The sequence below is a fragment of the Octopus bimaculoides genome, chromosome 10 (assembly GCF_046866305.1).
Source record: "Octopus bimaculoides isolate indiv1 chromosome 10, ASM4686630v1, whole genome shotgun sequence".
NCBI lineage: Eukaryota > Metazoa > Mollusca > Cephalopoda > Octopoda > Octopodidae > Octopus > Octopus bimaculoides.
In genome coordinates, this window is record NC_142937.1 from 16,543,474 (window position 1) to 16,560,453 (window position 16,980).

At 34.3% G+C, this 16,980-nt stretch overlaps 1 protein-coding gene across 13 annotated transcripts in view; it reads left to right on the top strand.

The window, feature by feature from the left end:
- LOC106879980 (extracellular sulfatase Sulf-1) overlaps nucleotides 1-16,980 on the top strand; it is a 204,746-nt gene that overhangs the window by 158,556 nt on the left and 29,210 nt on the right. For 8 of the 13 annotated variants that reach the window (XM_052971048.2, XM_089358413.1, XM_052971050.2 and 5 more), the window contains one exon: nucleotides 15,698-15,838. The exons of the other annotated variants lie outside the window; for them this stretch is intronic. In XM_052971048.2, coding sequence (XP_052827008.1) covers nucleotides 15,698-15,838 — 141 coding nt within the window. The remainder of the gene's footprint in view (nucleotides 1-15,697; nucleotides 15,839-16,980) is intronic. 13 annotated transcript variants of the gene reach the window in all.

The following is a 16,980-nucleotide window of genomic DNA, read 5'->3' on the forward strand; positions in this document are numbered from 1 at the left end:
TTTGTTATGACTCCATGGTAAATAAAATCTGCACTTTCTCCAGTGAATGATAAATAAATGACTGATTGCGATTTCATCAGTAAATAGTGAATTTGAGCGGGACATGCACACACTAATGCTCACATACACACACAGAGACACGCACATATATATGTATGTATGTATATATATATTTAAGTATTCATTTATATGTATGTGCATACATATATACATACACATATATACACTAAGAAACAAGACTTAACTAATTCAGTCCCAAACTGCATATCATTAAATCTGTACACTGATCCAGAAAGATTTTAGATTAATGAATAGTAATAATAATAATAATAATAATAATTATAAATACTTGGTTGTTTTTCTTGCCAGCTTTCAATGTTTGTGTCTATTTGGAAAGCAGTCCAACAAATCCGTGACTTTGCAATGGTTTAGATTAAAATGTTTTCTTTACACATATTTTAAAAACAAGTTACAGTCAGACACTAATGAATAGACCGGCACTTTAATATGTGCACTGTTTTCACATCTCTCTGTTGGCACATACCTAGGAATATATATATATACACATGCACACGCATGCACACACACATTGTAAGTATATGTGTGGTGGGTGTACATATATATATATATATATATATATATACACAAATTCAAGTGTGTGTGTGTGTATCTTAATGCATACATGTGTACATACATGTGCATCTGTACATAATTCCATGTTTTATTTATAGACACATGTATTTTGTTTATTAGTTCATGTAAAAGAAGGCCAGCTTCTGTCAACATTCTTAAGCTCTTCTAGCATAGAGGAATCAGTCATTAACGGCAAAAGCAATTATTTTTTTTTAAATTGAAACTATATCACATATACAGAGAGAAAGTCTCATAAAGATATGCCTGAAAGGCCACCCTGACACCTCATCACTGATATTTTATCTCTTTCCAGCTCCACTCCCATCCACTCTTCTGTGAGTCGCTGTGTAACTCCCCAACAGCAAGAAATGTTCTGGTTCCTCCTTTCATACTTTTATTTCTCATCTTTTAGCATAAAGGCACCTCTTTCTACTGCAGCCTCATCTCTTACAGATGCATGTGTATGTACACATATGCATTAGGATACATGCACACAGACACACACATATATTTACATGTTTTTATATGGAGACACAGACACACATGAATTTGAGTGTATGTATATAACTGATATATATATATATATATATATATGTACAGCCACCACACATATACGTATGGCTACAGTGATGTATATATGTAGAGGGTCTTGCAAGCTCCATGGTGAGTTCACTAGTGCTGCTGCCATGAAGAAGAAAAGAAATAATATAGCATCCCACACACTTTGTGAAGTGGTTGGCATTGGGAAGAATACCAGCTGTAGGGGGACCCTGGTAAAGCAGACATTATGCATTGTTTGAACCCATCAGATTCTGTCAGACAATCCAAGCAATGGCAGCATGGAATATGGATGTTAAATGATAGTGACTTGCATAAACACATTTTGATTCTATACCAAAATCTTTCATGAGAATATCTTTGTAATACGTATTTCATGTAGAATACTAGATGCAATCATCATTGTTTAATGTTCACTTTTACTTGCTCCTTTGGATCAGTAGCAGATTTTCTATAACCAGATGTCCGTCTTGTCTTCAATCCTCATCTGTTTCCAAATAAGATAATATTTCTCCATGACCAGATTTATTTTTCATGAAAGACTGGAAATAAACATCATCACTTGTATGATGGTGATGTTTGTTTTACAACCATCAAGAGATGTCAAGACAAGGGCACATGCACGCATGTTCACGCGCGTGCGCGCGCACACACCCACACACACACCAAATGTACTCACAAAGCATTGGTTTGCCTGGAGCTATAGAAGTTATTTCCACAAGGTACTATGCAGTGGGACTGAACACAAAACCACATGGCTTATAAGAGAGCTTCTTAAGTACACAGCCACACATGCACCTATAAAATGATTTCTTTTTTTTTTTAGCACTTTTCTCATTGCTTCCAAGAAGATTTTGGATGGCATTGATCACTTCTCTGTCTTAAAAACGTTGATGTTGTTTATCCTTGATATTTTTAGGATAAACATTGATATTGGTGTTAGATAAACATTATTTCATTCTCCTTCAACATTTCCACTCTTGATTCTGTTCGACCCATTTTCTTAACTTATTCTTGAGGAATAATAGTGTGTTAAAGGCTGTGGGCATAGGAAGTTTTCTTTCCTAGCCCCATGGTTTCAGGTTCAGTCTCACTGCATGATACCTTGGGAGTGGGGAAATATCTTCTAATAGAGCCCCATGCTGTCCAGTGCCTAGGGAAACTGGTTTGAAGCCTATTGTATGTGGGTGTTTTTGTTTTTCTCTCCATTTCTTGGTAACCATTGTTGGGTTGTTTACATCCGCATAACAAAGCGGTTCCTTTCTGGGAACTAGTAGAATAAGTGCCAGACTTAAAAAATAAAAAAGTACCGGGGTCTGTTTGATTGATGAAACCTTTCAAGGCAGTGCCCCAGTATGGGCACATATAATAACTGAAGCAAAACAACATGTGAAGACAGTAGAGCAACTTTTGAGTCACTTTACATAAATCTACAAATGCCTTACCCTGACTTGCAAGTAACTTTAGAGACAAGTGAACAGCTGAAGGTCTTCACAGAAAACATCCCACCTTGCTTTATGGATGTCTTTTTGCCCTTAGATTCTTAACTTTTTTTCCCCTTAACTTCTCTAAGGGGACTGAACACACTCATATTATGATTCCTGGATACCCTTGGACTGCCACATTTTGTGCAACTATTTGCCTTTTCACCTACTACTTTCTAGGTGGTCAGGTGTCTTGGGGTCAAAATATCTTGGATGTTGTAACCACTTCAGCCAGAGACACCACTTGTACATAAGTCATACAGGGCAATGTACATGGCCAAAAGAAGGCAATAGTAAACAAAATTTATATATACATACATGTGTGTGTGTGTTTATGTCTGTGTTAGTTGACAACCAATGTTGGTGTTACAGTTCTATGGCATAGTGGTTAAGAGCGTGGGCTACTAACCCCAAGATTCCGAGTTCGATTCCAGGCTGTGACCAGAATAATAATAATAATAATAATAATTACATCGAAAAATACCTTAGAAATGAGAACTTAGGTTCGAAATTTCCCCAAGACACCCAATGAAGGCTGAAACGTATTAACAACAAACATGATGAGGACAAATATCCGTCAAATGTAAATAATGTGCAATGTTGGTGTGTTTACATCTCTGTAACTTAGCAGTTTGGCAAAAGAGACTGATAGAATAAATACTAGGTTAAAAAAATAAGACTAAAAGTTCTTCAAGGCTGTGCCCCAGCATGGCTGCAGTTTAATGACTGAAACAAGCAAAAGATAAAAAATGTGTATATATATATATATGAAGTGGAACAGTAGAATTCAAAGAAATCTGTGATGTTGTGTCATCATCATTGTTTAATGTCCATGCTGTTTTGAGTTGAGAAAATATAAAATTCAAAAAGTTTGCAAAGTAGAAAGAATTAGTTTTTTGTGTGAATAATGTGTTCTACTTTGTGAAACTTCTTGTTTAGATATATTTTCATCATTCTTTATACATGCATGTCATACAGCTTGCCTGGCTGGTTGTTATTGCATTAACCATTTCAAAATATGCAAGTGTTATATTTCCACAGATAATATGTAATTTATATCTGTCTATCTTTTTACTTACTTATAATAAATAATAGATTGTTATGAAATAATTCATTCCAACTCCATTTTAGAGTCTCTATGTTTCTAAAAATAATAATTTCTTTTTCATGTTTTTTTTTTTAAATCATTTCCATTTTTGTATTTGGTTTGCAAGATTCTTGATGTGAAACAAATTTTGTTGTCTTGGGTAAGTCATTACACTGGTAATAATAATAACATATGCACAGGTTCAGTTCCACTTCTTTATTAGTCAATTGGTTAAATATCTCACTAACTAACTAATCAATCATATGTTTAATGTGTTGGTTAAACAATGAACCAATTGATTGAACCTGTGCATGTATTATCATTATTGGCATAATGGCTCTCCCAAGACAACAAAATTTTAAAAATCATTTCTCTGTCAAAACTTCAGGGATATAATATTTTAGGATGTTTTTTTTTTTATGATGAGGTACTTGGCTAACTAAAATGTCTGTGTAGTACCTAGTGTCTACAAGATTAACACTTTTGCCACCATATTCTTGCCTATGTATTAATGAATTTTGAAGACTTGATAATATAAACTTGTTATTATTAATCTGGTCTAAGGCAGTGGGCTGGCAGAACTGTTCGTACACTGGACAAAATGCTTAATGGCATTTCATATACCTTTACATTCTGAGTTCAAATTCCACCAAGGTCAACTTTGTCTTTCATCCTTTCGAGGTTGATGAAATAAATACCATTTGAGCACTGGGGTCAATGTAATCAACTTAATCCCTCCCCCGAAATTTCAGGCATTGTGCCCTAGAGTAGAAAAGATTATTATTCTGATATTTGGAACATAGCTCAATATTAAATTTTGCTAAAAGGTTTTCAGATCCCTTTAAAGCATGGAATTTGTATCATAGAACCAGGGATGGTTTCAAAACTAACAGACTAATGTCTTGTGATGTTCAGTTTGAGGACATGATCTTTATGTTAGTAGCTCAGCACTTCTACCATGGAGATGGCACACCTTAATTTAATTTAAAATATTATAAGCTCACTTTTTTTTTTTAATCATCATTCATCATCATCATTTTAACATTCACTCTCCCATGCTTGCACAAGCTGGACAGAATTCATTGAGGCAAATTTTCTACAACTGAATACCTTTCCTGTCACCAACCCTCACCTGCTTTCGACTAAGGTGATATTTCCCCTTGGCCAGCTGGACATGTTTTCATGGAAACATTACTTGTATGACAGTGACACTCATTTACAACTATCACACGATGTCAAGATAAGGAGACATAAACAGAGAGAGAGGGAGAGAAAGGGAGGAGGGATTTTTTTAATTTCCATCTACCAAATTCACTCGTGCGGCTTTGGTCAGCCCAGTGCTATAGTAGATACTTGTCCAATGTGCTTTGCAGTGGGGTTGATCCCTAAGCCATATGATTGGGAAGCGAACTTCTTAACCACACAACTAGGCAAAAAAAGAAAAAGAAAGAAAAAAACATAGTTACAAACCCAGCAGTTAAAAAATTTCTATAAAAGATAACACTTCAAGCTGAGCGTAAGTTATACCCAATATATTCTAATGTACAATATATTTGGTTATGGTTGTTATTTAGTCAAGCAAAAGCAACTAGAAAGAAATGTGCTTTTCCCTATATGTATGTATGTATGTATATAAATTTTGTTGGTTTTTATGTTGTGTATTGTATGTTTCTGATAGCTTTGCAAATTGCTGACAATTATTATACCTTCTAAACAGTGAAAAGTGATTCATAATGGTTGACTCAGCACAACAACATTCTCTAACTTTCATGGTCTATGGGTTTGTTATCTGGTCATACATCATTGTATTGCACTGTGTCTATGGGCAAGGCAATAAATTTCCTTGCTTTAACTTTCTAGCTTTGTTAGGAGAAACATTTGAAATACTTTCTTTGTAGGAATCGACACAGTTTAAATTATGCAAGGATGAGATTTTCATTGTTTTCAAACAAAGGATATAGTATCAATGAAGTTTTATTAACTTCAGGAATTACATTGAAATTACCAGTACTTGACTTGTACTTTAATTTCTTTATTTTATTGACCCTGAAAGGTTGAAAGGCAAAGTTAACCTCAGCAAGGATGTAATGAGTCAGAAGAAATACTACCAAAGATTTTCTTTACTTCTCTAACAATCCTGCCATTCCATTGCCTTAAAAATGATAATTGTTTTAATGTCTGTTTCTCCATGCTTGCAAAGGTCAGATGGAGTTAATTAAGCAGATTTTGCATGGCTGCATATTCTGCCTGTTGCCACCTCTCACCTGTTTCTAAACAAGGTAATATTTCCCCAGGGCCAGACATGTTTTCACTGAAGATTGGAAATGAATTACACTGCTTTTATAACAGTGACACTCCTTTACAACTATTAATAGATGTCAAAACAAGGAGATACAAACACACACACATGTATGTACGACAGGTGTCTTTCAGTTTTTACCAAATCACTTCACAATGCTTTGCCCAGCCCAGATCTAAAGTAGAAGATACCTAAGCTGCTATGCAGTGGGACTGAACCTGAAGCTATGTGGTTGGAAAACAAACTCCTGAAATTCTGGGAGAAGGGCTAGTTCATTGCAATAGCCCCTGAGCTCAACTGGTACTTATTTTATCAATCTCCAAAGAATGAAAGGCTAAGCCAACTTCAGTACAATTTGAACTCGGAGACGGATGAAATGCTGCCAAGCCTTTTGCCCAGTGTGCTCACGATTCTGCAAACTCACCATCTTAATAATAATAAATAATGAGTTTCTGTTTTAGGCACAGGACCAACAGTTTTGAGGGGAAGGTGTAAGTCGATACCATCAATCTTAGTATTGGGCTGATGCTTTACTTTATTGAGAATTTATTCATGTTAATATGTCTACTCCTGATATTCTTACATACATGAACATTAGCACACACACATACACACCTACCTACAATATAACCTCTTGCTGTTTTTTCTAGGCTCCACTTGCAACCCATTGCATTACTCACTAGGTGTTACTTCACACCAACTCAGCAGTTTCTCAACACACACATCGTTCGTGTGTGTGTTTGTGTACACACACACTCACTTGTTCCTGCATGTCTATACATTTAACAAAAGGGCTATGGAGTATAAATCAATGCAAATTAATAGTTTGTTCCACCTACTATATTAAGATATCATTAACCTTTCTCTGTTTTACTGATCTGCAAGAAGCCAGCTTAATCCAAGCTATATAATCTGCTTTAGGGTTCAAATAGAGTTAACCCTCAGTTAAACTGGATCAGCTGTCAGCTAGTTTACAACTCAACTTACACATTCATAGTACTTTCTCACTCATTATTAGTGTCGACTTCACATGTTTATCAAGTGGCCTTTAATCCTCTTCTTTCCTTCCTTTCTTTCTCTTTTCCTCCTCCTCTCCTTTTCCCACTTCTTCTTCTTCTTCTCATTATTATTATTATTATTATTATTATTATTATTATTATTATTATTATTATTATTATTATTATCATTATTATTATTATTATTATTATCATCCTCTTTCAATTTTGTTTCCATTTCTTGCCAATTGTCTCCTTGACACCTAGGGCAAAGAAACTCACTGTATATATCGATAGACCATTAAAATAAAAACACCAGATTGTTCATTTACAAAGTCATGTGATAGAAAAAAGGGAAAGAAAGAGAGAAAAAGGAAAGAAGAAAATTTTTTTGTAAAAATGAAAAAGAAAAGAGGGAAAAAGGGAAAGAAAATTCACAGCGCCAGTGCTCTTCTCAATACGTGTGACCAGTCACCAGTTAAGACAATCTTATGCCTGGATGGTAAGCCAGGGATCATCCTCAAAAATTTTTTCAGTTCTTCTTTTCTTTTCCTAATCATTAGCATGTGAAACAGAGTGCTTAGCAGCATTTCTTCTGACTTCACATTCTAAGTTCAAATGCCACTGGGGTTGACTTTGCTTTTCATCCTTTCAGGGTGGATGAAATAAGTACCAGTCAAGCACTGGAGTCAATATATTTAATTACCCCCTTCCCCACCAGAATTTTAAGCCTTTATCCTTATAACACAAGGTATGATTATTATTATTATTATTATTAGTAGTAGTAGTAAGGCAACAAGCTGGCAGAGTCATTAGCACACTGAGCAAAATGCTTTGCAGTATTTCATGTCTTCACAGTCTAAGTTCAAATTCCACCAAGGTCGACATTGCTTTTCATCCTTTCAGGCTCAGTAAAATAGTACCAGTTGAGTACTGGGGTTCACATAATTGACTTAGCCCACCCCAAAATTGCTGGCCTTGTGCCAAAATTTGAAACCATTATTATTATTGTTATTATTAGTAGTAGTAGTAGTAGTAGTAGTAGTAGTAGTAGTAGTAATAGTAGTAGTAGTAAAGTGGCAAGCTAGCAGAATCATTAATGCATTGAACAAAATGCTTTGCAATATTTATTCCAGATTTCTACATTCTGAGTTCAAATCTTTGCTTTTCATCCTTTCAGGGTTGATAAAATAAAGTACAAGTCAAGTACAAATCTCTGCCTAAATTTGAAACAATTATTATAATTAAGTCAATGCATTGGCAGGATCGTTAGCACATCAGGAAAATTTTCTCGGGGTATTTCTTCTGGCTCGTTACATTCTAGGTTCAAATTCTGTTGAAGTTAATCTTGCCTTTTATTCTTTAAAGATCAGTAAAATAAAGAAACTGAAGTACCAGTCAAATAATGAGGTCAATGGAATCAATTACCCCTTCCCCAAATTTCTGGTCTTGAGTCTGTATCAGAAACAAATGGGTAGATGATAATTATATAGAATCTTATCAGGTGGATTCTACTTGGAATTCAAAAGGCTCAGCCTTGTCATATACACACTGAGTCAACCACTTGTATGTTAATTCAGGGGCAGGTAATTTAGTAGATCAAACAACTGAATCCTCATTGTTAAATGTCAGTAATCCACCATATCATGGTACCTAGTGTTCAGTTATTCTAGTCATCAAAATTTTCTACAATTTTGGGCTTACCAAGTTCATCTGTAGCCTTTTCTGAGACATAATTCTACCACTTGTGTAACGTGTTGTTTCCACACACACACACACATATATATTACAAATGACCAGTGTAAATTGAGACAAATCTTATCATGACATCACCTATATTCTTCCTACCATATGTTTCATATTTTCCACTTAATGATTACATAGGTATGACTTGTTCAGTGGATAGTTGTTTAGAGCTTCATTTTGAGAAACCAACATCAAACTGCTTCTTTCTTTAAATCCACAATCCAAAGCTCCTCCCATGATTTCTCATATTCTTGATGGTTTCTGTGAACCTATCCATGTGACTGTATTCCCCTTCTGTTGGAAATTATTCTGCTTTGGTATGCCTTCTTAAAGTTCATCACAAATAAAAACTAATTCTATCGCAGCATGTTTAAGTGGTTCTTCTTCACTCTTTACTGACCCTAGTTCTTCATTCACTCAATCCGAAATGCTAATAAGTCCTCCCCCTCCAATCTTCCATTTATATGTATAAACAACTGACATTTGCCCTTGGGTGAAACACTTCATGCATAGTTAGGGTTTTTCTCATTCTCCTTTGTAACATTTCTATTTCATCTTTCATCTATTTTTTTTAGAATACATGACAGCATCTAGCTGTCACATTTATCAAATTCCTTGAATTAAGTTTGAATTTCAATACAATCTTTAATTATTTTCAAACATTTTTTTTTAACTTCTTGTTTCACTTTCTTGTGTATGATATCAAGTTCCAGTATACCAAGATATTTGTGACCATTATCATCAAGTTCTAAAATCCGTTCTCCCAATAAGATTATTCCATTGGTATGGGCTCCCTTTCCTCTCTCCATGGCTAAAGTCACACATTTGGATATACCAAACTCTATTCTAATATCACTACAACACTCTTACCATTTTGATATTTGATTTGATCACCTTGCCAGACTTTGTAAATATCTTGAAGTCATCCATGAAGAAATGATTTAGAGAAAGTGTATTTCTCACTAGTTTATTGCCGAAGTTGACTTTTCTAAGAGTCATGGAAATAGGTATTATTATTATTATTATTATTATTATTATTATTATTATTATTATTATTATAATAAAGGCGGTGAGCTGGTAGAATCATTAGAGCATTGGACAAAATGCCTATGCCATTTTTTTTTTCCAGTTTAGCAGACTCACTAATAACTGTCACAATATCTTATAGTCCAAAAGTTTTCAAGCTTTTATAACTACTTAAATGCCTCACTGAACGTTTTCCAGCTCTTGATGTTGTGGTTTCAACTCCAGCTGGGGGTCAATTTCACCTTTCATCTTTTGGTGTCAATAAAATAAATCACCAATCACCACCATCATCATCACTGTTTAATGTCCTCCTTCCATGCTAGTATGGGTTGGAAGGTTTGACAGGAGCTGGCCAGGCAGGAGCCTGCACTAGACTTCTGTGTTCATTTTGGCATGGTTTTTATGGCTGGATGCCCTTCCTAACACCAACCACTCTGCAGAGTAGATTGAGTGCTCTTTATGTGGCACAAACACAGGTGAGATCAGTTTGGTGTGGTTTTTACAGCTGGATGCCCTTCCAAATGCTTTTCACTTTACAATGTGGACTAAATGCTCTTTAAGTGGCACCAGCACTGGCAGGGTTACCAAGTAACTTGCAAGAAGTACTTAAATTGAATGAATCAACTAAACCCTTCCCCTCAAAATTGCTGACCTTGTACATAAATCCACAGAGCTGGTGAAATCTTTAGAGTATCAGATAAAATGCTTCATGTCATTTCTTCCAGGTCTTACCTGTTAAAGTTGTAGGTCATTACAGGTATAGCTAAGGTATTGATTGCATTTATCCTGTTCACATTAAGTTGGCTCTTCAGGATAGCTTCAACTCTACAATAACATTATTTCTGTATTCTTTGCACATTTGTGAATGCTGAATGGCATCCTCTTCTCATACACCTAAATATTTGTAATTTTTTCCCAGATTCTAAGTCCTTGATGTTGGTAGACTTGTCTGTTTGTAAATTGTTCTTTGCAGGAGTTTTCTCTTGAAGAATGAAGTTTTAGCACATTTATCATGACCAAACTCCATTCCAATATCATCACTGTTAAAAGTCATTCAAGTTATTGATTATCTTCTGTGAAAAGCTTCAGATCATTCATGTACAATTGGTGATTGATTTGTCTTTCGCATACTCATGCTTTGTATCATTCAACAGCTTACTTAGAAGAACACCATTTCACCTGTCTTCACATTCTGATTTCAAATTCCACTGAAGTCAACTTGCTTTCCACCCTTTCAGGGTTGATAAAATAAATACCAGTTGAAGTCAGCATAATTGACTTTCCCCTCCTCTCCACTTTGCTGAACTTGTGTCAAATTTAAAAAGAATTATTATTATTATTATTATTATTATTATTATTATTATTATTATTATTATTATTATTATTATTATTATTATTATTATTATTATTAATACTTTGACCTCTTTTTCTTAAAATCTTTGGTATGATTAAATCTTTGGTATTTGCCAGTTGAAGCAATATTCTTCACATTATCCCTCTAGTAGGGCACCTTTCTCTTTGAACCATAGATTTTTGACCAAAATAAAACTATTATTATTGTAACCGAATCTTTAGCATGCCATTTCATCCTTTTTCACATTCTGAGTTCAAATTCTGCTGAGGTGATTTTTGCTTTTCATCCCTTCAGGCTCAGTGAAATAAATACCAGCCGAACACTAGGGTCAATGTAATCGACTAAGCCCCTCTCCCCAAATTTCAGGCCTTCTGCCAGTAGAAAGTATTATTATTGGACAAGTGTTTTCTTTTATAACCCTGAGCTGACCAGTGCTTTGTGAGTCAATTTGTAGATGGAATCTGTGTGGAAGTCTTTGGTGTGTCTGTATCTGCATGTTTGTGTTTGTATCTCCACTGCTTGACAACTGGTGTTGGTTTGTTTACATCCCTGTAACTTAGCAGTTCAGCAAAAAGAACCAATGAAATAAGTGTCCAACTCAAAATAAATACCATGGGCAATTTGTTCAACTAAACACTATAAAGTGGTGCTCCAGGCTGGCCTGAATCCGATGACTGAAATAGTGCAAAAGAATGAAAAAGAGAGAGAACGCATATGCCATTGTAAAAGTCAGGTGTAAATCATTCTCTTAAATACAGCAGTGGTGGTGGTCAAAAGTGGATATATGAAGGCACTTCCTTTGATGGATTAAACCAAACCAAGCAGTGGATTTAGTTAATTATATAGAAGCAATTTTAGTAGATAATTGGTTGGATTTATCATTAGCTACAAACTACTGATTTACAAACAGATTAATCTTTATAAATTCAAATGAACTCACAAAATGTCTCTTAATGTGGAGAAGAGAGAGAGAGAGAGAGATTAAATAATGACCATCACTGGTCGACAATGGCTGGCTTAAAACAAATCCTTTACTGTTTGTCTTTTTCCTTTTTCTCTCACCAGTTTTCTTTTTTGTTTATTTGGTTTGTAAAATCTGTGGAGACACTCAGCATTCAAGATTATAAGTATCAGTTAAGGAGAGAATACATAGCTTTTTAGCCCTAACTGTTAAATGTTATTATCATAATGTTTGGTTTTCTAAGCTAGTATGGGTTGGACATAGTTTATTGAGATAAATTTTCTATTGCTTGATGCTCTTCCTATTGCCAACCCCCACTTGCTCCCAAGCAGGGTAATATTTCCCCATGACCAGAAATGTTGTCCTGGAATATTCGAAATGAATGACACTTCCTGTATGACGGGGACAATCATTTGCAACAGTCACATGATGTGAAGACAAGGAGACACATCCACACACACCCACGCATACCGAAACTCACACTTACATACATACACATATATATGAGATGGGCTTCTTTCAGTTTCTATCTACCAAATCCACTTACAAGGCTTTCGTTAGCCTCAAGCTTTAGTAGAAGATACTTGCCTAAAGTGTCATGCAATGAGACTGAACCCGAAACCATGTGGTTGAGAAGCATATTTCCTAGTGTTTGTCTCCGGCAAATATATATCCTACTTGCAAACAAAGGGCTTGGAGAAATTAGGTTGTGTGGTAGTACCATAGGTATGTGTTTTCTGCTGGACTCTTTGGGTGACTTTTGACCTTTGAGTGAGATTTGGGAGACAGAAACTATGCAAGAAGCCCATTGTTTGTGTATGTCAGTGATTTTATATGTACTGGTGTAAGCTGGTGCTGTACCCTTTCATATGAAAAAGAAAATCAGCAACTTAGCTCTTCAATAAATTGAGATCAATAAAATAAATGCCAAACTGAAACAAAATGGATCAGTTATATATATATATATATATATATATAAAACCATTGAAGGAAGGTGGTGCTCCAGTAGGGCCACAACTGAATGGCTAAAACTGATAAAAAAAGAGAAAAAGAAATCAACCTTATGTGGTGAGGGAGGGGGAACAATTGCCTGGTGGTGGTGGTGGTGGTGGGGACTCTGAACTGACATCGGTGTTTTTAACTTCTTTTGCTTAAAGCAAGAATTTTTCTTCAAGGTAAACCATTGTGAAAATTCTTCTTTACAGGTTAGATACGTCCCAAACATATTTGAATTGCTTTTTAAAGTTTATTTTCTAACTTTATTTCATTGCATAATTTTAAATGGAGAAGGTAGAGCTATTAATGTCTTACTTTACGTAATTTCCTTATTTGTGATTGTCGATGATTTTATTTCATTAGGAAAAAGAGAAAAACAATTAGTGAAGAGGTAAGATCTGTTAGAAATATTTCTTGCAATCAAGGACTTGGAGAACATGTCTCCAGATTTAAACCTTGACTGACTTCAGTTTTTCATCATCATCATCATAATGTCCACTTTACAATGCCTGGGTCAGACTTTTCTATGACCAGATGCCCTTCATGTTGCCAATCTTCACTTGTTTCCAAGCGAGGTAGTATTTCCCTGACTGGACAAGATTTTTTATGGAAAACTGGAAGCAAGTGACTCCACATGTATGATAGTGATGCTTGCTTATAACTATCTTACAATGTCAAGGCAATGAGACCACACACATACACACACAGGGTGCAGCAAAAAAAAAAAAAACACTGCCACATTTTACAGGTTGACAAACGTTTCAAGAACAGATACAGTCTCAAACATGATGGTAACTGAGAAAAAACAATAAATAAAGGTAAAACATTAGCTTCATGAAGATGCTATTACAACCTGCCTGGCTTTACTAGCATCACACCAATGGCCATGTAAAATAGGGGAGGTATTTCTACTGCACTGTTGCACATCTACAATGGATTCTTTCAGTTTGTCTTCTAAATTCATTCACAAGGCTTTGATAAGTTTAGGGCTAAAATAAAAGTCATTTTCTCAAGGTGCCAAACAGGAGATCTTAAACTTGGAACCATGTGGTTGGGAGGTGAACTTGGTAACCATGCAGCCATGCTTGCACCTTATAAAATTGGCTAGTTTTAATATTTTGTGCTTGAATTGTTAAAATATTGAATGTGATAGGGTTGTAAGCCATGTCATGTTGAAAACACCAGTTCTTTTCTGATCACCAAAGTTAAGCAATGTTGATCCTAGTTAGTTCTTATATGGGTGACTACTTTGGAAACCAAGTTGTGATAAGTAAAATCTTTCAGTGGCAGTGCCACAGAAAGGCAACAACCTTCAGCTCAAAAAAATTAAGGTAAATGGGAAAATGCTTGAGTTCAAATCCTACCATGGTTAAGTTTATCATTCATCTTTGATAAAATAAATACCAGTCAAGTACTGGGATGTTGATATAATCAAAGATGCCAAATGTGAGACCTTGAATGTATGTAAGAAATCAATGGAATATTTATAGTCAAAGAGGAAGCACAGCTTTGGTATAAGCTCTGACTTAACAGTATGTTGTTAAAGTTTTTGAGTGTGACCCTTGATAGGGTAAATGTTCTCTGTGGACAAAAATCTCACCTTCCATCACATGTATTTAAGTTCATCCAAGAAAACCCCTGATCCATGTAGCAAGTCAAAACCCTTAAAAGTTAATTCTAATAACAATGTACATACCATGTACAAAGATGTATTTCCTCTGATTTCACTAATTTTCTGTCACCAATTATTCCACTACCTTTTTACTTTTTTGGTTATCTTTACCATAATTCATCAGGAAAAAAAACCCCTTTCATTTGCAAGGTCAGAATAGTATCCATGTTACATGGCTAAATTCTTGTGTTAAACTATAGAATTGTCTACTAAGTTACTCTAGTTACAAGTTCAAGATATTTCCTTACTGGTTATTTAAGCATCTTCAATAATTCAGTATGGTTTGTTTCACATCAAGTTATTTTCTCTTGTTTATTAAGCAATCAGATGTTCATATGATTTCAAGCATTATATTAACTGCAATTAGGCATAGTTTTATTTATTTTAGTTTGTTACTGACAGATCTCATTTCACTTAAACGATTATCTTTTGGTGCTAAAACTTTGTCACACAATTGGCAGTCTGGTCACAGACACATTTCCCCTGCAGAACTGTTAGTTACCAAGTCACAGACAGTTCAATGAAAATTTGGACACCAAATAGTAACTGATTGAATGAAATGAAGGTTTTTGTGTGTGTGTGTGTGTGCTTTGAATGGTTAATATGTGTGTTGGCCACTGTAAATTGCTTTAGTTTGAGAACACAGCTTCGGATCAACCCATTTGCCCAAACAAAGTAAAATTCTGACATTTAATTTCACATTTTAGTTAAAATCATTTCAAATATCATTTGGTGTTAGGCAGTTCCATCTCATCACATACTTCCTCCATGCTTCCGTGACACACTTCCACAAATATTAAACCTAAAGCCTAAAGCAAAACATGACAAAATATATCCAATAATTTGCAAAATAAATTTTGGAAATATTTTTTTATCTTCTTCCTAGTTCCATCAAAGTTTAAGACACGGCATCGGATACGTTCAACTGAATATCTCTCTCAGCTTCATGGGATATCTTGTAAAAAAGATGGTATGGAATGTAGTATCATGGATAACGACCACTGGAAAACACCTCCATTTTGGACTTGTAAGCGATTGTATTTAATGCTTCTGTTTATTTTCTTATTTTAGAGAATGCCTCACCTATTTTTTCAATCCCATATTTCCCCAGTAGTTTTCACTAGTGCTCTTTATTTCTTTGCAATATTCTTCAAAAACACTGACATGATTTTTCAGTTTAAAGTTGCTGTTTTTTTTTTTTTTGTTTTTGCTTGCATTTTCTTCTTTTTCAATTTAAAGAAATCAATCCCTTAAGTAATATCTGTAGATATTTTGGCATTGTTTCGTAATTTAAAACATTAAATGTTTATAGTATATATTTTTTGTTCAAAGTGGCTAAGATATTTGGTGAGGTGCTGTGAAGACTTTCATCCCCAAAAAAGGACATTTTTATTCAAATATAAATAATAATTAGTGTGTGTGTGTGTGTGTGTATATATATATTATATACATACATACATATATATATATACACACATACAGACATGCATATATATATATATATATATATATATATATATATATATATATATATATATATACACACACACACACACATTTTTTTCTGCTTGGCAAAGAATATATAACATTTTTTGATATTTATTTTCCTATTTGTGTTTTGCTTTTTATTTTCATGTCTTGCTTCTTTGAGTGAAACTTTTTGCATCCTTTATAATTTCTGTAGTTTTAGATTATATTTTTTCTCTGTTTTCACTCAGATTAAAACCATATCTTATCTGCTTTCGATGTTTGTAAATTTCAGATGAAACTTCCTTCTCCTATGTGAGATGGAAATTTTCACAGTTAATTTCTTTTCACATAGATTTTAATCAAAATTTTATTTATCCTACTAAAGATATTTTTCTTTTAATATTTGAGTTTCATTGTTTTTTTTGTTGGTTATTTATTTATTTATTTATTTTTTTTTGCTTTTTTATGCTATTATATTTTTATAATTTTTTCTTAATCTTCATGAAGGGATTTTGTGCTTTAGAATTTATTTTGTTGCTTTTCTGAATTAGTTATATCCATACAAGTTTTCCAGTGGTCTTTTAACACTACAAGGTATACATTTGAATAAAAATGTTCATCCATCTATGAGGCATTCAACGACAGAGAATGTTAATCCTGCCGTTTAAAATCCACACATTTAATGCATCATGGAGTGGT